This window comes from Ranitomeya variabilis, chromosome 4 (assembly GCF_051348905.1).
Source record: "Ranitomeya variabilis isolate aRanVar5 chromosome 4, aRanVar5.hap1, whole genome shotgun sequence".
In the NCBI taxonomy this organism is placed as follows: domain Eukaryota; kingdom Metazoa; phylum Chordata; class Amphibia; order Anura; family Dendrobatidae; genus Ranitomeya; species Ranitomeya variabilis.
In genome coordinates this window covers 382,121,481-382,145,197 of record NC_135235.1, presented here as the reverse complement: position 1 = coordinate 382,145,197, position 23,717 = coordinate 382,121,481, and the positions used below count along the sequence as shown (strand labels likewise).

Sequence of the window (23,717 nt, the reverse complement as noted above, 5' to 3'; positions counted from 1 at the left end):
TCTCCACAACGTACTCCAATTCACCCCCAACCAACACCGGAGCGGGAGGCTCAACGGAAGGCACAACCGGTACCTCATACCTGCGCAATAATGACCGATGGAAGACATTATGGATAGAAAAAGATGCTGGGAGGTCCAATCGAAAGGACACGGGGTTAAGAATCTCCAAAATCTTATACAGGCCGATGAACCGAGGCTTAAACTTAGGAGAAGAAACCCTCATAGGGACAAAACGAGAAGACAACCACACCAAGTCCCCAACACGAAGACGAGGACCAACACGATGACGGCGGTTAGCAAAATGCCGAGTCTTCTCCTGGGACAACTCCAAATTGTCCACCACCTGTCCCCAAATCCGATGCAACCTATCCACCACAGTATCCACTCCAGGACAATCCGAAGACTCCACCTGACCAGAAGAAAAACGAGGATGAAACCCCGAATTGCAAAAGAAAGGAGAAACCAAAGTGGCAGAACTAGCCCGATTATTGAGGGCAAACTCCGCCAACGGCAAAAAGACAACCCAGTCATCCTGATCCGCAGACACAAAACACCTCAAATAAGTCTCCAAGGTCTGATTAGTTCGCTCAGTCTGGCCATTAGTCTGAGGATGGAACGCAGACGAAAAAGACAAATCAATGCCCATCCTAGCACAGAACGCCCGCCAAAATCTAGACACGAACTGGGTCCCCCTGTCAGAAACGATATTCTCCGGAATACCATGCAAGCGAACCACATTTTGAAAAAACAGAGGAACCAACTCGGATGAGGAAGGCAACTTAGGCAAGGGCACCAAATGGACCATCTTAGAAAAACGGTCACACACCACCCAGATGACAGACATTTTCTGAGAAACAGGGAGATCAGAAATAAAATCCATAGAGATGTGAGTCCAAGGCCTCTTCGGAATAGGCAAAGATAACAACAATCCGCTGGCCCGAGAACAACAAGGTTTGGCCCGAGCACAAACATCACAAGACTGCACAAAAACTCGTACATCTCGAGACAGGGAAGGCCACCAGAAGGACCTAGCCACCAAATCCCTGGTACCAAAGATCCCGGGATGACCTGCCAACACAGAAGAATGAACCTCCGAGATGACTCTACTGGTCCAATCATCAGGAACAAACAGTCTACCAGGCGGGCAACGATCAGGTCTATCCGCCTGAAACTCCTGCAAAGCCCGTCGCAGGTCTGGGGAAACAGCAGATAATATCACCCCATCCTTAAGGATACCTGTAGGTTCAGAATCACCAGGGGAATCAGGCTCAAAACTCCTAGAAAGGGCATCCGCCTTCACATTTTTAGAACCTGGTAAGTATGAGACCACAAAATTAAACCGAGAGAAAAACAACGACCAGCGCGCCTGTCTAGGATTCAGGCGCCTGGCAGACTCAAGATAAATCAAATTCTTGTGATCGGTCAATACCACCACCTGATGTCTAGCCCCCTCAAGCCAATGACGCCACTCCTCAAAAGCCCACTTCATAGCCAAAAGCTCCCGATTACCAATATCATAATTTCGCTCGGCGGGCGAAAATTTTCGTGAAAAGAACGCACAAGGTCTCATCACGGAGCAGTCGGAACTTTTCTGCGACAAGACCGCCCCAGCTCCGATCTTGGAAGCATCAACCTCAAGCTGAAAAGGAAGAGTAACATCAGGCTGACGCAACACAGGGGCGGAAGAAAAGCGGCGCTTAAGCTCCCGAAAGGCCTCCACAGCAGCAGGGGACCAATCAGCAACATCAGCACCCTTTTTGGTCAAATCAGTCAAAGGTTTAGCAACATCAGAAAAACCAGTTATAAATCGACGATAAAAATTAGCAAAGCCCAAAAATTTCTGAAGGCTCTTAAGAGAAGAAGGTTGCGTCCAATCACAAATAGCCCGAACCTTGACAGGATCCATCTCAATGGAAGAGGGGGAAAAAATGTACCCCAAAAAAGAAATCTTTTGAACCCCAAAAATACACTTAGAACCCTTCACACACAAGGAATTAGCCCGCAAAACCTGAAAAACCCTCCTGACATGTTGGAAATGAGAATCCCAGTCATCCGAAAAAATCAAAATATCATCCAGATAAACGATCATAAATTTATCCAAATATTCACGGAAAATGTCATGCATAAAGGACTGAAAGACTGAAGGGGCATTTGAAAGACCAAAAGGCATTACTAAATACTCAAAATGGCCCTCGGGCGTATTAAATGCGGTTTTCCACTCATCCCCCTGCTTAATTCGCACCAAATTATACGCCCCACGGAGATCAATCTTAGAGAACCACTTAGCCCCCTTTATTCGAGCAAACAAATCAGTCAGCAGTGGCAGAGGATACTGATATTTGACTGTAATTTTATTCAAGAGTCGATAATCAATACACGGCCTCAAAGAGCCATCTTTTTTAGATACAAAGAAAAAACCGGCTCCCAAGGGAGATGAAGAAGGACGAATATGTCCCTTTTCCAGGGACTCCTTAATATATTCTCGCATAGCAGCATGTTCAGGTACAGATAGATTAAATAAACGACCCTTTGGAAATTTACTGCCCGGAATCAGATCTATGGTACAATCGCAATCTCTGTGAGGAGGTAGTGAACCAAGCTTAGGCTCCTCAAAAACATCACGATAATCAGACAAAAATTCCGGAATCTCAGAGGGAATAGATGACGAAATGGAAACCAAAGGTACGTCCCCATGAGCCCCCTGACATCCCCAGCTTAACACAGACATAGCTTTCCAGTCAAGGACTGGGTTATGAGATTGTAACCATGGTAATCCGAGCACCAAAACGTCATGTAGATTGTACAACACAAGGAAGCGAATCATCTCCTGATGGTCTGGATTCATACGCATAGTCACTTGTGTCCAGTATTGTGGTTTATTACTAGCCAATGGTGTAGAGTCAATACCCTTCAGAGGTATAGGAACTTCCAGAGGCTCTAGATCAAACCCACAGCGCCTGGCAAAGGACCAATCCATTAGACTCAAAGCGGCGCCAGAGTCGACATAGGCATCCGCGGTAATTGACGATAATGAACAAATCAAGGTCACAGACAGAATAAACTTAGACTGTAAAGTACCAATTGAAATAGACTTATCAACCTTTTTTGTACGTTTAGAGCATGCTGATATAACATGAGTTGAATCACCACAATAGAAGCACAACCCATTTTTTCACCTAAAATTCTGCCGTTCGCTTCTGGACAGAATTCTATCACATTGCATATTTTCTGGAGCCTTCTCAGAAGACACCGCCAAATGGTGCACAGGTTTGCGCTCCCGCAAACGCCGATCAATCTGAATAGCCATTGTCATGGACTCATTCAGACCTGTAGGTGCAGGGAACCCCACCATAACATCTTTAATGGCATCAGATAGACCCTCTCTGAAATTCGCCGCCAGGGCGCACTCATTCCACTGAGTAAGCACAGACCATTTACGAAATTTTTGGCAGTATATTTCAGCTTCATCTTGCCCTTGAGATAGGGCCATCAAGGCTTTTTCAGCCTGAATCTCTAAGTTAGGTTCCTCATAAAGCAACCCCAAAGCCAGAAAAAACGCATCCACATTGAGCAACGCAGGATCCCCGGGTGCCAATGCAAATGCCCAGTTTTGAGGGTCACCCCGCAGCAAGGAAATTACTATCTTAACCTGCTGTGCGGGATCTCCAGCGGAGCGAGATCTCAGGGAAATAAATAATTTACAATTATTTTTGAAATTCAGGAAACGAGATCTATCCCCGGAGAAAAATTCTGGTATAGGAATTCTAGGTTCAGATATAGGAGCATGAATAACAAAATCCTGTAAATTTTGAACCTTCGTAGCAAGATTATTCAAACCTGTAACCAAACTCTGAGGATCCATTTTAATCAGGTGAGATCAGAGCCATTCAAGGATTAGAAGGAGAGAGAGAGACAAAGGCTGCAATTAGAGCAGAAATGCAACTGAGTCAATTAAAAAGCAAACTCAGAAGGAAAAAAAAAAAAAAAATCTGCAGACTTCTTTTTCTCTCCTTTCTTCTGCCAACGGTTTTAACCCTTGGCCGGCCATACTGTCATGGTTCCCAATGGCAAGGGAACGTCAGAGAACTTAAACAACAGACTAGCTCTTGGGTGATGGAATCTCGAGCTGACCGTGAGCTAAACCTACCACACAACTAACAGTGGCCGGGTGGCGTACCTACGTTTTATCCCTAGACGCCTAGCGCCAGCCGGAGGACTAACTAACCCTAATAGAGGAAAAGACAGACCTGGCTTACCTCTAGGGAAATTCCCCCAAAAAGGAGACAGAAGCCCCCCACATATATTGACGGTGAGTTCAGAGGAAAAGACATATGCAGTATGAAGGTAGGTTCAGCAAAGCGAGGTCCGCTTACTAGATAGCAAGAAGATACAATAGGGAACTTCACGGTCAGCTGAAAACCCTATTAAAATACCATCCCGAAATTACTTTAAGACTCATGTGTCAACTCATGACACCGGAGTGGCAATTTCGGCCCACAAGAGCTTCCAGCTACAGAAAAATAACATAACTGTGAACTGGAACAAAAATGCAAAACAAACTTAGGACTAAGAGTCCAACTTAGCTGATAGTAGTCTAGAAGCAGGAACATGCAACAGAAAGGCTCTGGTTACATTGATGGCCGGCACTAGAATAACTGAGCAGCAAGGCTAAATAGGATACACCCATCTCCTGATGGAAACAGGTGAACAGAGAAAGTGAAGCACACAAGTCCAGTACCACCAGTGACCACCGGGGGAGCCCAAAAACCAAATTCACAACACCCCCCCTTCTTCAAACCCCGAAGGAGTTTCTCCAGCAGAAGATGGGGATTCTCCTTGGGTTCCCATGATCTCTCCTCAGGACTGAACCCCTTCGAATCCACTAGAAAAAAGGTTTTTCCTCTTTGTGGCCAAGATAGTCTCTACCTTGAAGACATCCTCAGAGCTGACTGATGCAAAAGTGGTTCCCCGAACAACATAGAAGGGACTTAAGATGACTGGCTTATTGTCACGGGTGTGTTAGGTGTGACAGACAGTCATCCTGGATCAGGCTTTGGAAGGTCTTTGTGATTAGCTCAAGCACCTTCTTGATTTTTGTGCCTCTGTTGTGGAGCGATATCCCTCTCCCTTTAGGACCCTACGGTTACCTCCACCTTCTGCTGCTATATATAGGTTAAAAATTATATATAGGTTTATATTCATTCCGTGGCTGCAGCAGGTTGCTCATGTTAGCTCTTACATGTCTAGTTGGATGTACTAACAGTCGCTTAGTTCCCTCTCAGAGGAATCTTGGTGGACTGCTGGCATGACATCTCGGTTGTCTTCTCAAGCTAAGTGTTCCCTTGTTTGTCTATCCTCTTTGTTTTTAGTTGTAGTGGGGACTGATGATTTTTCACCCCATTCCCTCACTAACCAGGGCCTATCGCTAGGGTCAGGCAGGGATTAGGTTCCTGGTGATAGGTGCAGAACATATATAGGGACGGTTAGGGCAGTCAGGGTGATTTTATATCTGACTTAGGGTACCGTCACACTCAGCAACTTTCCAACGATCACGACCAGCGATACGACCTGGCCGTGATCGTTGGTAAGTTGTTGTGTGGTCGCTGGTGAGCTGTCACACGGACAGCTCTCCAGCGACCAACGATGCCGAAGTCCCCGGGTAACCAGGGTAAACATCGGGTTACTAAGCGCAGGGCCGCGGCCCTGCGCTTAGTAACCCGATATTTACCCTGGTTACCAGTGAAGACATCGCTGCATCGGCGTCACACACACGGATGCAGCGATGTCAGCGGGTGATCCAGCGACGAAATAAAGTTTCAAACGATCTGCTATGACGTACGATTCTCAGTGGGTCCGTGATCGCAGTAGCGTGTCAGACACAGCGAGATCGTAACGATATCGCTGGAACGTCACGGATCGTGCCGTCGTAGCGACCAAAGTGCCACTGTGAGACAGTACCCTAAGGGTCTCCACTCCCCACTTCCCTAGTGTTTGGGCTCCCCCTCCCTTTCCCCTTTGTTGTGCACTTAATTATCTGTCATCCAGCATGACACTTATCTCTTGGCTGAATGGTTGATGGATCTAGGCATCTCTTGTCAGCATGCCTTTTCATATGTTCAGAGTCAAGTTGCCTGGGGTCTTATTTCACTGGTCAACACAAAAAAATCATCAGCATAGGTAACATGTCTGTTTTATGGAGTTTCATGTGATTAATCTAATTCCAAAAATAAGCTTAGTTTTGCTCTATCACATAAAGTTTCTGCGATAGAAGTATTTTTATTATTACACTATTTCTGCATTTTTAATGTATGTGGTTTTTCCTATGTTATTCCCATTTTTTTGCTTGTCTTACTTAATTGTGAATTTTCTTACAGGGACAACATCAATAAAGGTTTTAGTGAGTTTTATGGGAAGGACTATTGACAGTGCAGTCAACCAGAAAGTCACATGTTATGGGGAGGGGTTAACTGTTATGAGGCGGTAAGATTTGAGTCAGACAGAAAAGGATGGTGATGGCAGCAAGGACTGGTATGTGAGACTCTGACAGGAGACAGGCCTCTACAGGGATCTGAGCCCTATCACAGGGAGATAGAAGGGAAGGCAGCGGACAGCTACCATTGTGAGAGGATTTTCACTGCATTTCTGGGAAGGCAAGTCACCTCAGAGGGAAGAAAACAGCTCATCCACTGAGGTGTAACTGAGTGAGGGTCTCCACAGAGAGAGAGAACCTGAAAGCAGCCAATATCACACTGAGAAACTGACTGCCTGCAAATGTTCTTCTATAAGGAATAGGCTGACCCGTTTACCTCGTAACTGTATATAGTTATCTACCAGATTACCTCCAGTAAAATCAGTTCTAAACACAAGCTGCCTCTGTCATCTCTGGAGAAATATCTGCATATAGTCGGTCAGCTCTTCTCATTTTTCTTAGCTTGTCATCACCATTGAACTGAACTTACTCTACTGTTTGATCTGATTTAAGGGAGAATTCCCGGCAGTATATCAGTCAGACCAACAGATTCTGGTATGTGTGTGGTTCTTTTACACCAAAAGGCCAAGTACATTCAATTACGCATGATATTAAAAAGATGTACCAGATGTACTTTAAGTGTCCACTTGGTGATCAAGACAAAAGCTGGACCCCTCATGTGATATGCTCAAGTTGTCCAAATGGTCTTCATAACTGGTTGAATATGAAGAAAGTGGCTATGCCATTTGCTGTTTCCATGATTTGGAGAGAACCCAAAAATTATAGTGATGACAAAACGAAGGGCTTTTCTACAAAGGTCAAACATAAGATTAATTACCCTGAACTTGAATCTGCAATTAGGCCAGTTCCACATGATGGTACCTTGCCAGTTCCTGTACCACCGTTGTCTGGAATGGATGAAAATGAAGTAGAATATAAAGACTATGGCGCTGAAGCTACTGGCAAAGACATGGAGACCTCAAGTCAAGATGAGTATGTACCAGATGGAGCAGCCGAGCAGCCAGAGAGCTTTCATTGTCAAAAGATAAAGCTGAACTTCTTGCATCTAGGTTGAAACAGAAGAATCTTCTTCATGATGATGATGTCAGATGAAGTGTGTTATTACCGAAACAGAAGTAACAATTTAGCACAATTTTTCACAGTTGATGGACCAATGATGTACTGTAACAATGTGAATGGCCTCTTTGAAGAACTGAATCAAGAGTATTTTGTTGCAGATTGGCAATTGTTTATTGACTCATCCCAGAGAAGTTGAAAAGCAGTGTTGCTTCACAATGAAAATATGAAACCATCAATCCCTATTGCTCACTCATGTCATCTCAAGGAAATTGATGAAAATCTATCAGTTGTTTTGGATGAAATACAATATAAGCATCATCAATGCAAGGAGGTTTCACAAAATATTGTTGCTTCTTGTGTTTATGGGACAGTAGAAATAAAGTATAGCATTATGGTCATTGTGATTGGGGACAGAGAAACATCTATGCTCCAGGTAGAGGCAATGTTCAGCATAATCCTTTAGTTGCTCCAACAAAAATCTTTCTTCCTCCACTACATCCAGCTCTGGCAAAAATTAAGAGACCATTGCAAAATGTTCAGTTTGTCTGATTTTTCGCTTTATAGGTATATTTTTGAGTAAAATGTAAATTGTTTATTTATTCTGTAAACTTCTGACAACATGTCTCCGAATTTCCAAGCACTAAATTTGTATTTTTTTTCTGAAAAGGAGAAATGGTAAAACAAACAAACAAACAAACAAACAGTGCTTTCAGACCTCAAATAAGGCAAAGAAAACAAGTTCATAATCATTTAGAAACAACAATACTAATGTTTTAACTCAGGAAGAGTTCAGAAATCAATATTTTGTGGAATAACCATGATTTTTAATCACAGCTTTCATGCGTCTTGGCATACTTTCCACCAGTGTTTCATACTGCTTCTGGTGCAAAAATGTAAGCAGTTCTTCTTTGTTTGATGGCTTGTGACTATCCATCATCCTCTTGATTAAATTCCAGAGGTTTTCAATGGGGTTCAGGTCTGGAGATTGGGCTGCCCATGACAGGGTTTTGATGTGGTTGTCTCTTAATTTTTACTAGAGCTGTATAAAGTAGGGATTGATTAAAAACTTTGGGTTTCAGTACATTTCACAGAAATTCTCCAGCATTTCACCAGCAAAACTGAAGGAAGGGGTATTTGTTGATCCTCAGATCAGAGAGCTTATGAGAGATGATGTGTTTGAAGGAACTCTAAATGATAAGGAATTGTGATCTTGGAAAAGCATCAAGTAGATCTGTGAAGACTTCTTAGGCCATGTGCACACGTTAAGTATTTTTCGCGGTTTTTTCGCTATAAAAACGTGATAAAAACGCGAAAAAAACGCTTACATATGCCTCCTATTATTTTCAGTGTATTCCGCATTTTTTGTGCAAATGTAGCCTTTTTTTCCGCGAAAAAATCGCATCGCGGAAAAAAAAGCAACATGTTCATTAAAATGCGGAATTGCAGGGGATTCCGCACACCTAGGAGTCCATTGATCTGCTTACTTCCCGCACGGGGCTGTGCCCACGATGCGGGAAGTAAGCAGATTATGTGCGGTTGGTACCCAGGGTGGAGGAGAGGAGACTCTCCTCCACGCACTGGGCACCATATAAGTGGTCAAAAAATAAGAATTAAAATAAAAAATAGTCCTATACTCACCCTCGATGTCTTCCCGGCTCCACTGCATGCTGTCGCTTCGGTTCCTGTAGCTGATGTGCGGTGGAGGACCTTGCCGATGACGTCACTGTCCTGTGATTGGTCGTGAGCGGTCATGTGACCGCTCACGTGACCGTGACGTCACGGAAGGTCCTGTGCGCACAGACCAGCTATAGGAAGAGGAACGGACGCCGGTGAGGAGATGTCTGGGTGAGTATAACCTTTTTTTTTATTTTTTTAATTATTTTTAAACATTCTATCTTTTACTATAGATGCTGCATAGGCTGCATCTATAGTAAAAAGATGGTCACACTTGTCAAACGCTATGTTTGACAAGTGTGACCAACCTGTCAGTCAGTTTTCCAAGCGATGCTACAGATCGCTTGGAAAACTTTAGCATTCTGCAAGCTAATTACGCTTGCAGAATGCTAAAAAAACGCGAAAAAAATGGAAAAAAAACGCAAAAAAAAAAATGCGGATTTCTTGCAGAAAATTTCCGGTTTTCTTCAGGAAATTTCTGCAAGAAATCCGCAACGTGTGCACATACCCTTAGAAAAAAAAATCTCCAGAATATGTTGAAGGTGTTGAGGAACTCCTAAATACATACCAGTGTCTTGGATCTCGCATATCTCTGAAAATGCACTTTTTGCATTCACAATTAGATTTCTTCCCTCAAAATCTTGGGGATGTAAGCGATGAACAAGGCGAGTGGTTTCACCAGGACATTAAAGTAATAGAACACCGCTACCAGGCTTTTTGGATGTGTCAATTATGGCAGAACACTGTTGGATGTTATATAGGGACAACCCTGAACAATCGTATCAACGACAGTCTAATGTCAAGCACTTTTATTTTCTGCTCATATTTTTGTTTCTATTTTGCATGTGAAATTATTTTGGTTTAATAAAAACTGTTTTGTAAGGTGAACCATTTTTTTCTGATATGTAGATTACTGTTTTCTTAATGTGGCAATATATTTCCTATCTACTGTATAATTGTCTAAGGGTCACTTCCGTCTTTCTGTCTGTCTGTCCTTCTGTCTGTCACAGATATTTATTGGTTGCGGCCTCTGTCTGTCATGGAATCCAAGTCGCTGATTGGTCGTGGCAAAATGCCCACGACCATTGCCACGCCCGGTCAGCGACGCGCACAATCCGGAAGAAAATGGCCGCTCCTTACTCCCCGCACTCAGTGCCCGGCGCCCGCATACACCCCTCCGGTCACTGACCGCTCACACAGGGTAACGGACCACGTTATGCCGCGGGTAACGCACTCCGTTACCGCCGCTATTAACCCTGTGTGACCAAGTTTTTACTATTGACGCAGCCTATGCAGCGTCAATAGTAAAAACATCTAATGTTAAAAATAATTTAAAAAAAATAAAAATCATTAGATACTCACCTTCCGCCGCCTTTCCCGCAAATCGCGATGCTCCGGCTGGTCCATGCAAGCGGCACGTTCCGGTGGCAAGGATGGTCTGGGAGAAGGACCTGCCATGACGTCACGGTCATGTGACCGCAACGTCATCACAAGTCAGGCGCGCCTGCGCGAAAATGACCTGCCATGATGTCATGGTCACGTGACCGCGACGTTATCACACCCTGGGACCGGAAGCTGCCGCCTGCACCCCACACAGGCGACAGAACTACAACGCGCCTGCGGAAGGTGAGTATATGTTTATTTTTTATTTTTTTAACCTGTGACATATGTGGCTGGGCAATATACTACGTAGCTGGGCAATATACTACGTGACTGCCCAATATACTACGTGGCTGGGCAATATACTACATGGCTCTGTGCTGTATACTACGTCGCTGTGCAATATACTACGTGGCTCTGTGCTGTATACTACGTCACTTGGCAATATACTACGTCACTGGGCAATATACTACGTCATTGGGCAATATACTACGTGGCTCTGTGCTGTATACTATGTCACTGGGCAATATACTACGTCACTGGGCAATATACTACGTCACTGGGCAATATACTATGTCGCTGGGCAATATACTACGTCGCTGGGCAATATACTACGTCGCTGGGCAATATACTACGTCGCTGGGCAATATACTATGTCGCTGGGCAATATACTTTGTCGCTGGGCAATATACTACGTTGCTGGGCAATATACTATGTTGCTGGGCAATATACTATGTGGCTGGGCAATATACTACGTTGCTGGGCAATATACTACGTTGCTGGGCAATAAACTATGTGGCTGGGCAATATACTACGTCACTGGGCAATATACTACGTGGCTGGGCAATATACTACATGAACATACATATTCTAGAATACCCGATGCGTTAGAATCGGGCCACCATCTAGTCTAATATATAATTGCCTAGAATACTACTTCCTGCAATTTGTGCCAACTTCCGTGGCTTTGTCCGGAGCTATTGTCCGGAGCTAATGTCCGTAGCTAATGTCCGTAGCTAATGTCCGGAGATAAGTGACGTCACCAGTGTCCTACACCCAGGCAGAGCACAGTGGCCCCAGGCAGAGCACAGGGGCCCCAGGCAGGGCCCCAGGCAGCATATGGGGCCCCAGGCAGAGCACAGGGGCCCCAGGCAGCATATGGGGCCCCAGGCAGAGCACAGGGGCCCCAGGCAGCATATGGGGCCCCAGGCAGAGCACAGTGGCCCCAGGCAGAGCACACAAATCGGAGGCCGAGGGGCCCCACCAACCAAATCGGAGGCCGAGGAGCCCCGCCCACCAAATCGAAGGCCGAGCGGCCCCGCCCACCAAAGCGGAGGCCGAGGGGCCCGGCCCCGACCACCACATCGGAGGCCGAGGGGCCCCGCCCACCACATCGGAGGCCGAGGGTCCCCGCCCACCAAATCGGAAGCCGAGGGTCCCCGCCCACCAAATCGGAGGCCGAGGGTCCCCGCCCACCAAATTGGAGGCCGAGGGGCCCCACCCACCAAATCGGAGGCCGAGGGGCCCCGCCCACCAAATCGGAGGCCGAGGGTCCCCACCCACCAAATCGGAGGCCGAGGGTCCCCGCCCACCAAATCGGAGGCCGAGGGTCCCCGCCCACCAAATCGGAGGCCGGGGGTCCCCGCCCTCCAAATCGGAGGCCGAGGGGCCCCGCCCACCACATCGGAGGCCGAGGGGCCCCACCCACCACATCGGAGGCCGAGGGGCCCCGCCCACCACATTGGAGGCCGAGGGTCCCCGCCCACCATATCGGAGGCCGAGGGTCCCCGCCCACCAAATCGGAGGCCGAGGGTCCACACCATCCAAATCGGAGGCCGAGGGGCCCCGTCCACCAAATCGGAGGCCGACGGGCCCCACCCACCAAAGCGGAGGCCGAGGGTCCCCGCCCACCAAATTGGAGGCCGAGGGGCCCCACCAACCAAATCGGAGGCCGAGGAGCCCCGCCCACCAAATCGAAGGTCGAGGGGCCCCGCCCACGAAAGTGGAGGCCGAGGGTCCCCGCACAGCAAATCGGAGGCAGAGGGACCCCGCCCACCAAATCGGAGGCCGAGGGGCCCCGCCCACCAAAGCGGAGGCCGAGGGTCCCCACCCACCAAATCGGAGGCCGAGGGTCCCTGCCCACCAAATCGGAGGCCGAGGGTCCCCGCCCACCAAATCGGAGGCCGAGGGTCCCCACCCACCAAATCGGAGGCCGAGAGTCCCCGCCCACCAAATCGGAGGCCGAGGGGCCCCGCCAACCAAATCGGAGGCCGAGGGGCTTCACCAACCAAATCGGAGGCCGAGGAGCCCCGCCCACCAAATCGAAGGCCGAGCGGCCCCGCCCACCAAAGCGGAGGCCGAGGGGCCTGGCCCCGCCCACCAAAGCGGAGGCCGAGGGTCCCCGCCCACCAAATCGGAGGCGAGGGTCCCCGCCCACCAAATCGGAGGCCGAGGGTCCCCGCCCACCAAATCGGAGGCCGAGGGTCCCCGCCCACCAAATCGGAGGCCGAGGGTCCCCGCCCACCAAATTGGAGGCCGAGGGTCCCCGCCCACCAAATTGGAGGCCGAGGGACCCCGCCCACCAAATCGGAGGCCGAGGGGCCCCGCCCACCAAAGCGGAGGCCGAGGGTCCCTGACCACCAAATCGGAGGCCGAGGGTCCCTGCCCACCAAATCGGAGGCCGAGGGTCCCCACCCACCAAATCGGAGGCCGAGGGTCCCCACCCACCAAATCGGAGGCCGAGGGGCCCCGCCCACCAAAGCGGAGGCTGAGGGTCCCCGACCACCAAATCGGAGGCCGAGGGTCCCTGCCCACCAAATCGGAGGCCGAGGGTCCCCGCCCACCAAATCGGAGGCCGAGGGTCCCCACCCACCAAATCGGAGGCCGAGAGTCCCCGCCCACCAAATCGGAGGCCGAGGGGCCCCGCCAACCAAATCGGAGGCCGAGGGGCCCCGCCAACCAAATCGGAGGCCGAGGAGCCCCACCCACCAAATCGAAGGCCGAGCGGCCCCGCCCACCAAAGCGGAGGCCGAGGGGCCCGGCCCCGCCCACCAAAGCGGAGGCCGAGGGGCCCCGCCCACCACATCGGAGGCCGAGGGGCCCCGCCCACCAAATCGGAGGCCGAGGGTCCCCGCCCACCAAAGCGGAGGCCGAGGGTCCCCGCCCACCAAATCGGAGGCCGAGGGTCCCCGCCCACCAAATCGGAGGCCGAGGGTCCCCGCCCACCAAATCGGAGGATAAGGGGCCCCGCCCACCAAATCGGAGGCCGAGGGGCCCCACCAACCAAATCGGAGGCCGAGGAGCCCCGCCCACCAAATTGGAGGCCAAGGGGCCCCGCCCACCAAATCGAAGGCCGAGGAGCCCCGCCCAACAAATCAAAGGCCGAGGGGCCCCGCCCACCAAATCGGAGGCCGGGGGTCCCCGCCCACCAAATCAGAGGCCGAGGGGCCCCGCCCACCAAATCAGAGGCCGAGGGGCCCCGCCCACCAAATCAGAGGCCGAGGGGCCCCGCCCACCAAATCAGAGGCCGAGGGGCCCCGCCCACCAAATCAGAGGCCGAGGGTCCCCGCCCACCAAATCGGAGGCCGAGGGTCCCCGCCCACCAAATTGGAGGCCGAGGGTCCCCGCCCACCAAATCGGAGGCCGAGGGTCCCCGCCCACCAAATCGGAGGCCGAGGGTCCCCGCCCACCAAATCGGAGTCTGAGGGTCCCCGCCCACCAAATCGGAGGCCGAGGGGCCCCTCCAACCAAATTGGAGGCCGAGGGGCCCCGCCCACCAAATCGGAGGCCGAGGGTCCCTGCCCACTAAATCGGAGGTCGAGGGGCCCCGCCAACCAAATCGGAGGCCGAGGGTCCCCGCCCACCAAATCGGAGGCTGAGGGGCCCCGCCCACCAAATCCGAGGCCGAGGGTCCCCGCCCACCAAATTGGAGGCCGAGGGGCCCCGCCCACCAAATCGGAGGCCGAGGGGCCCCACCAACCAAAGCGGAGGCAGAGGGACCCCGCCCACCAAATTGGAGGCCGTGGGGCCCCGCCAACCAAAGCGGAGGCCGAGGGTCCCCACCCACCAAATCGGAGGCAGAGGGACCCCGCCCACCAAATCGGAGGCCAAGGGGCCCCGCCCACCAAAGCGGAGGCCGAGGGTCCCCGCCCACCAAATCGGAGGTCGAGGGTCCCCGCCCACCAAATCGGAGGCCGAGGGTCCCCGCCCACCAAATCGGAGGCCGGTCCCCGCCCACCAAATCGGAGGCCGAGGGTCCCCACCCACCAAATCGGAGGACGAGGGGCCCCACCAACCAAATCGGAGGCCGAGGAGCCCCGCCCACCAAAAGTAAGTGCGGCCCCAAAAGTAAGTGCGCCCCCGGGTGCAAAAGTAAGTGCGCCCCCAGGTGCAAAAGTAAGTGCGCCCCCGGGTGCAAAAGTAAGTGCGCCCCCGGGTGCAAAAGTAAGTGGGCCCCCGGGTGCAAAAGTAAGTGCGCCCCCGGGTGCAAAAGTAAGTGCGCCCCCGGGTGCAAAAGTAAGTGCGCCTCCGGGTGCAAAAGTAAGTGCGCCCCCGGGTGCAAAAGTAAGCGCGCCCCCGGCCCCGGGTGCAAAAGTAAGCGCGCCCCCCAGTCCCGTGTGTGAAAAGTGCTGCTGTAAAGCTGGTAGCGCTGTTCAAGCACCATGTATTTCCTTCAGGAAATGCCCATCTAATATATAATTGCCTAGAATACTACTTCCTGCAATTTGTGCCAACTTCCGTGGCTTTGTCCGGAGCTAATGTCCGGAGCTAATGTCCGGAGCTAATGTCCGGAGATAATGTCCGGAGATAAGTGACGTCACCAGTGTCCTACACCCAGGCAGAGCACAGGGGCCCCAGGCAGCATATGGGGCCCCAGGCAGAGCACAGTGGCCCCAGGCAGAGCACAGGGGCCCCAGGCAGCATATGGGGCCCCAGGCAGAGCACAGTGGTTCCAGGCAGAGCACAGGGGCCCCAGGCAGTCTATGGGGCCCCAGGCAGAGCACAGTGGCCCCAGGCAGAGCACAGGTGCCCCAGGCAGCATATGGGGCCCCAGGCAGAGCACAGGGGCCCCAGGCAGCATATGGGGCCCCAGGCAGAGCACAGTGGCCCCAGGCAGAGCACAGGGGCCCCAGGCAGAACATGGGGCCCCAGGCAGAGCACAGGGGCCCCAGGCAGAGCACAGGGGCCCCAGGCAGCATATGGGGCCCCAGGCAGAGCACAGGGGCCCCAGGCAGAGCACAGGGGCCCCAGGCAGCATATGGGGCCCCAGGCAGAGCACAGGGGCCCCAGGCAGCATATAGGGCCCCAGGCAGAGCACAGTGGCCCCAGGCAGCATATGGGGCCCCAGGCAGAGCACAGTGGCCCCAGGCAGAGCACAGGGGCCCCAGGCAGCATATGGGGCCCCAGGCAGAGCACAGTGGTCCCAGGCAGAGCACAGGGGCCCCAGGCAGCTTATGGGGCCCCAGGCAGAGCACAGTGGCCCCAGGCAGAACATGGGGCCCCAGGCAGAGCACAGTGGCCCCAGGCAGAGCACAGGGGCCCCAGGCAGAACATGGGGCCCCAGGCAGAGCACAGGGGCCCCAGGCAGAGCACAGGGGCCCCAGGCAGCATATGGGGCCCCAGGCAGAGCACAGGGGCCCCAGGCAGCATATGGGGCCCCAGGCAGAGCACAGTGGCCCCAGGCAGAGCACAGGGGCCCCAGGCAGCATATGGGGCCCCAGGCAGAGCACAGTGGTCCCAGGCAGAGCACAGGGGCCCCAGGCAGCCTATGGGGCCCCAGGCAGAGCACAGTGGCCCCAGGCAGAACATGGGGCCCCAGGCAGAGCACAGGGGCCCCAGGCAGAGCACAGGGGCCCCAGGCAGCATATGGGGCCCCAGGCAGAGCACAGTGGTCCCAGGTAGAGCACAGGGGCCCCAGGCAGCCTATGGGGCCCCAGGCAGAGCACAGGGGCCCCAGGCAGCATATGGGGCCCCAGGCAGAGCACAGGGGCCCCAGGCAGCATATGGGGCCCCAGGCAGAGCACAGTGGCCCCAGGCAGAGCACAGGGGCCCCAGGCAGAACATGGGGCCCCAGGCAGAGCACAGGGGCCCCAGGCAGCATATGGGGCCCCAGGCAGAGCACAGGGGCCCCAGGCAGCATATGGGGCCCCAGTCAGAGCACAGCGATATTTTGGACCACTGTGCGGTGTTTCAGACCACCTGTGTGATGTCTGGGGCCCTGTTCTTAAGTATATTAAAGATTAAAGTAACGTATATTAAAGTATATTATAGATCAAATTTGACACGTTTATGAGTACCATTGAGTGATATACTCAAGAATGACATAATTTTTCAACATTTTATGGTTTCAAACTGTAAACACTCAGAGTTTTTTTTACTTCAACCAGAAAACCTTAACGGTTCATAAAAAACTTGACTGTTCAGGATATGATAAAAGTCATAGTATTCTGAATCTTTAACTTATAAAGATACCTTTACATGGGGTGATTATTGGTTCCAGAGAGGCTTTCGGCCGATAATCGTACACATGGCTGGTGACAGGACAATACAATATAAACGTTCAAAGGTAAACACTGATAACATTAAAATCTAATATATAATTGCCTAGAATACTACTTCCGGCAATTTGTGCCAACTTCCGTGGCTTTGTCCGGAGATAATGTCCGGAGATAAGTGACGTCACCAGCGTCCTACACCCGCTCAGGGTGGACAAAGATATATGCCTTCGTGGTGCGCGGCACTTTTCTGATTGGTTGCCGCCTGCCGCGAGCGACCAATCAGAAATGTGCCGTACTGTCAAGAATTGTCAAGAGCTGGTGAGTGCAGCCATTTTTTGTTCTTTCTTACTATTATTTATTAATTGTATTATTCTTACATTTGAATAAATAAAGTATATATGTATTCTAGACTCCCGATTCTTTAGAATCGGGCCGCCATCTAGTACCTTATAATAATGATGCTGCTCCATGGAAACTATACTTGCTACAGAAAAACTACAGCTCTGGCAAAAACTAAGAGACCATCATATCAAAACCCTGTCATGGGCAGCCCAATCTCCAGACCTGAACCCCATTGAAAACCTCTCAAATGTAATCAAGACGAAGATGGATAGTCACATGCCATCAAACAAAGAAGAACTGCTGACATTTTTGCACCAGAACCAGTGTGAAAGATTGGTGGAAAGCATGCCAAGTCGCATGAAAGCTGTGATTAAAAATCATGATTATTCCACAAAATATTGATTTCTGAACTCTTCCTAGGTTAAAACATTAGTATTGTTGTTTCTAAATGATTATAAACTTGTCTTCTTTGCATTGTTTGAGGTCTGAAAGCACTATGTTTTTTTTTGTTTTGTTTTTTATTTTGACCATTTCTCATTTACAGGAAAAAAATGCAAAATTTATTGCTTGGAAATTCGGAGACATGTCAGAAGTTTATAGAATAAATGAACAATTTACATTTCACTCAAAAATATACCTATATAGAGAAAAATCAGACAAACTAAACATTTTGCAGGGGTCTCTTAATTTTTGCCAGAGCTGTATATACATTTTTGAAATAATGGCAAAAAGATGATTCAAAAAAGTACAAAGTCACCTGCGATGATTACAAAGAATATTTTTTGTAGACCTGTGTTATGGTCACAGTAATGACAGACTGAGATGAACTCCACAATATTAATTGTAATTGTAATGAGGAAACTGTCACCTCACGTACCGGAGCCACTGACGTGTGAAACCGGCCTAAAGTAGCACAAGCCTTTTAATGAATTAGAACCACCCTTGTGGTGACTCCGGGCTCTCGTATGCTCCTGTGCCTCAGGGTGTCAGCTGGGGCCAGGAGACTTGCAATCTACTGCCCTCTGGTTTTAGTTGCTGGGCCTGCAGTTCCCATACAACCACGGACTCCGGTGTCCGATCTTTTCCGCTCGGTCCTGGGGTGAGCTCATTCGCAGCTCCAATCCCCCAGATTCTCCTCACTTGCCTCTTCCTCCTTCACTGTCTGCTCCCCAGACTCACACTGACTCTGACTCCTCTAACCCCACCTCCAGTCCAGAATTTATAGGGAAGCTCCCCTAACACAGGTGTTAGAGCTCCCCCTTCTGGTCTGGAGTCTGGAAAGGTGTTTTATGCTGAAGTTACCTGGCAAGGGGATCCCTCTTTGCTCCCAGGCATGACATCACCCCCTGTGAGGGAGGCAATGCCACTGTGGCAACTGGACTCCTGGGGTGCCACAATTTCATCACTAAACCCCAAATGTATTACTTTGCTGCTTTGGTCTTTTTTATTTTGATTGTTGCAGCAGTTAATATTCAGAAATATGAAGATCAAGACCTCACCTGAACTTTTTTATAACTATTCATTCTTGTACCTTTGCTCTGGTGATTAGGTAGTGAGGGCAGACTGATCTGCATTAAGGTGATGGAAATCGTGTGCAGCAACAAGTTCGGAGAGGTTAATATAAAAACAATAAATATATTGAAAAATCATTCTAAAAGTTACGTAATGTTAAAAAAATGCAGATCCCTGGGAAGTCCACCAACTTTGCGTTCTTAGTCATAGTGTGGCATAAGTCCTTAAACGTAGGGTGTTGTTTTATATAGTAATTAAACAGGAAGTGACTTTGACAGATCACTATAGTATAAAAAATGCAATTTATTTGATAATATTTATCCTAATGTAATTAATTTAGTAAATATACATGAGATCTGTTCTAATGTTCATACCATTTGGTATTCTGGTATTTAACTTAAGCGTCTTTATATTTTAAAGATCGTGATCTGTCACCTCCCCTTTTGCTCTGCATTAAGGACCTACTGTATACCAAGCAATGAACATTTAAGTGCCAGGAAACCAACGTAAACTTTATAGCATAGGTGCAGATATTTGTCTGTACATTGAAATGTGTTATCAGCTATTGGAAAATAAATTAACTTATCTTTTTCCATACTTTTTCTAGTTGAACTGGTGAAAATGTCAGAAGGTGAGAAACATTTTTTATGAGGCATAACACATAATTTTACATGTAGTATGAAAATAAGAGTTTAGAGTAATTGCCTCTCTTTTCTCAGGTCTGAATGTGACTTCTCCAAATTGTGTGTTTCCATTTACCTATCTCCAGCGCTTTTATTACTCTTGCATTCCCAATAGTCGGATGGATCATGCCTATTGGTGTTCTAAAACCTCAGACTATGACCGGGATTCTCAGTGGGAGTTTTGCACCAGTTTGGGTAACTGAACCATTTTATTTACCTTTTAGGATTATTGATTCATTGAAACATTTTCCTAAATATTACTGTTTAAATTAGGTATCCTAGGTTATGGTTCAAACCATTTTTATATCACTATTTTCTTCTCTGTTTTTGTTGCTGATAGCGGACAAAATTGGTGGCAAAATATAGGATAAAGTGTCAGTTTTTCCAATTTTATTTTTATAACCAAAAAGGACAACTAAAATGCATTTAAAACTTTGTTCCCTATCCAGTAAAAACAATTTTTAAATACACATTTTTTATGAGGACGGGACTAGTAACATTGATTTAGATTGAAAGTGGTATTTTTCTTTTGCCTATTTATTTTTTTTACCAGCTATTTTTTATTCATTTACTTACGGTATTTTATTTTTGTTTTATTTTGCAAATTATTCCCTCATAAATTCATGGAATACCTGGAGGGGGAGGGGGATTTCAATATTTAAATAATTTTATTTTCATCTTATATCTCTAGGGACTGCTGCTGCTCTGACAGTCATATCACTGTCTCCTCAGCTACACAATCTCATGTAGCTCCACTACTATGCAGTCACACTTTAGAACCCCATCACAGAATAGAAGCCCGCCCAGACTTTTAAACTGTGTGGGTGGTCTGGAAGAGGGTAAACAATGCATAAGCAAATATATGCAAATTACTGCTTCAGAGAGAAAGAGGACATGAACTCTATAGGGCCACCTGTTGGAAGCAGGTGGCACTATAGAGTTCAAGTCCTCTTTCTCTCTGAAAAGGCAATTTGCATATTAAATTTTCCCAGAGGAGCATTGCACGGAGGAAGCGTTCCTATCTTGAGAAGCCAGAGCTGGTATGTCACTCTCCACAAGGAAAAACGTTACCTCTTAGACCCTAAGCAAATATTAACAGTCATTACTTTCCAAGGTATGCTGCCATCTGAGTCTCAAACATGTCTAGACTGGTTTCTGCATTTTATATAGAAAACAGCATTTTACAGAACATTCCAACATTCTACAGACCAAATGATTTCATTAGCTGAAATTAACAAATTATTTTTGTAAAATGATCTATCTAAAGTGGCATGTAAAAGTTTGGGCGCCCCTAGTCAAAATGGTCAAAATTACTGTTGTGAACAGTTAAGCAAGTTGAAGATAAAATGATCTCTAAAAGGCCTAAAGTTAAAGATGACACATTTCCTTTGTATCTTAAGCCAATATATATATATATATAGTGACAGAGTCACTGGCTTTGTGGAGGAAGGGAGGTTCGTGTCACTCCGCATGCAGCGGTCAGTAATGTGAAACCGGATTATTTTTGTATTTCCGGCACACTAAGTGCTGAGAGGCATGTACAGAATTCAATGGGCCGGTTTTATGTGAGCACCCACAGTGCGGGTAGAAGGGTGCTCACCGTACCCATTTCCCTGCAGGACCTGCAAGTGCTGGAGGACCTGTAGTGAGGTCATGATCATGTGATCAATCATATGGTGGGGAAGTTACAGGCTTAGGTAAAAATAACCGAGCTCTACTGGCAGTCTGCATTCAGCTAACCTGGAGATAAGAGTTTCCAGAGGCTTTGTGGCTCGTCGGGTACAGACTGAACCTGTGCTGCTCCAGAGCGAGGTGCCACCCGCAACATAATGACTGTGCTGCAGAATTCTGCTTTTCTTTCGTTGTTTTACACCTGTTTTAGCCAGAATGCAGAGTTTGATATCCCCACTAGTTGGTTTATGCTGCCTTACAATAAACCAACGAGGCCTTTAAAGAGACAGTGTTCTCATTTTTTCTACTTCTGTGCGCCGCCACGTGAGTGAACTAAAACAATATATATAAGTATATATATACATATATATAAATATAAATACATATACTGTATATTTATATATATATATATATATATATATATATATATATATAATATTTTTTGTCATCTCTTACATTTTAAAAGTTACAAAAAGGAAAATGGGTCTATGCAAAAGTTTGGGCACTCTGCGTGATTAGTGCCCAGTAGCACCCCATTTTGAAAGTATCACAGCTTGTAAATGCTTTTTGTAGCCAGACAAGATTCTTTCAATTCTTGTTGGAGGGATTTTCATCCATTCTTCCTGGGCCATCTCGCTTGCACTGCTATGTTGAGGTCTAGCCACAGATTTTCAATGATATGTTTAGGATCATTATCCATTTGTAGAAGCCATTCTCTTTTCAACGTCAGATAGTGTTATGCTTGCATCAAGAATTTGTTGAAATTTTATTGAATCCACGCTTTCCTCTACCAATGACATGTTCCCCATGCCATTGGCTGCAACACAACCCCAAAGCATGATTGATCTACCCTCATGCTTAATGGTTGGCAAGATGTTATTTTCCTGAAATTCTATGCCCTTTTGTCTCTACACATACCTTTGATCATTGTAGCCAAAGAGTTCAATTTTAAATTCATCGGTCCACAGGACTTGTTTCCAAAATGGATATGGCTTGTTTAGATGTATGTTTGCATACTTCTGGCACTGAATTTTATGGTGAGGACAAGAGAAAGGTTTTTGTCTGATGACTCTTTGTTGTATGTTTGCCCATCAGTATAGGGAGGCAGAGCAAAGTAACATGATTTCTTTGAAATCTTGATGGGATTTTACTCAGGGCAACCATTAACCAGAATCTTTCACAATCATGTGAGGTAACAGCTTCTAGGCAGAGGTTGATTATAAGGTTTTAATCTAGCTTCTTTCCATCACACAAAATCACTTCTCTTTATATAATGCTTCCTGCAAACATATATGAAAGTCTCTTCACAGACAAAATCTCTTCACACACAGTGTCTTTACACAGAGGAGTTCTTTACCTTTGTCATGCAGTCAGGGGGTGGGGGGAAGAATCTAAGGCTACTTTCACATTTCCGTCGGTATGGGTCCATCACAATGCGTCGGGCGGACGTACCGACGGACATTGTGAATTCTCTGCACGACGTGGGCAGCGGATGGATGCATCCGCTGCCCATTCTGCAGTCCGGGGAGGAGGGGGCAGAGTTTCGGCCACGCATGCGTGGTCAAAAATGGCGGACCCATTGCACAAAAAAAGTTACATTGAACTTTTTTTGTGACGACGGTCCGTCAATTACGGACGCATCCAGTGCACGACGTATGGAACATGTGTCCATACGTCGCGATGCGTCGGTAATACAAGTCTATGTGCAAAAAAACGCATCCTGCGGGCAACTTTGCAGGATGCATTTTTTGCACAAAACGACGCATTGCAATGTCTTCAAAAAGATGGAAGTGTGAAAGTAGCCTTAGTCTCTCACACTCTTATCTTGAAGCAACAAAGATTGTTCCAGACGGGGGCAGGAGTAAGGCGCAGCTATATGGAGGCCCCCCCATGACTGCATTTGGCCGGGAGGTTTTTGAATAATGCTACGGGGATGTGATAGGTAGATGGTAGTGGGGGAGGAGCTACAAGGAGGGAGGATCTGCGGGGAAAGTGCGGGTAAACCGCCATTCTGTCCCATATACCAGAGTGAGGCAGACCCACCCACCCTCCCCTTTGTTTTTTCCCTGGGGGGTTTTTTTCATAGGGGGAGCTGTTAGGGTATTTATATGTGTTTGGATATATATGTATGTGTTACGGCTAGCGGAACGCACCGAATAAATAGAGATGTTTTTATAGATATTGGTGCGTTCGCAGCCAGGGGTCCACCGTGCAGGAGTACCTGCTGCTAGCAACGGCGGCACGATATGGCGGTATGGACTAACTCAGTTACTTCACCGAGTAGTCGTGAAAGAAAAGCACTGTGCCCTGTTAGGCTTCACAGAGGCACAGGCTAACTGCCCACACAGAGAGCAGTCAGTGGTCACGCATGCACACAAAACTCCTCGCCGGAGGTGCCAGCATTCTAGG

At 48.5% G+C, this 23,717-nt stretch overlaps 1 protein-coding gene across 2 annotated transcripts in view; it reads left to right on the top strand.

Annotated features, from left to right (window-relative positions):
- The window catches only part of LOC143768940 (72 kDa type IV collagenase-like), a 214,296-nt gene that overhangs the window by 11,268 nt on the left and 179,311 nt on the right, over window positions 1–23,717 (top strand). For both annotated transcript variants that reach the window (XM_077257544.1, XM_077257546.1), the window contains exons 2-3: window positions 19,562–19,585; window positions 19,674–19,832. In XM_077257544.1, the coding sequence (XP_077113659.1) occupies window positions 19,562–19,585; window positions 19,674–19,832 (183 nt within the window). The remainder of the gene's footprint in view (window positions 1–19,561; window positions 19,586–19,673; window positions 19,833–23,717) is intronic.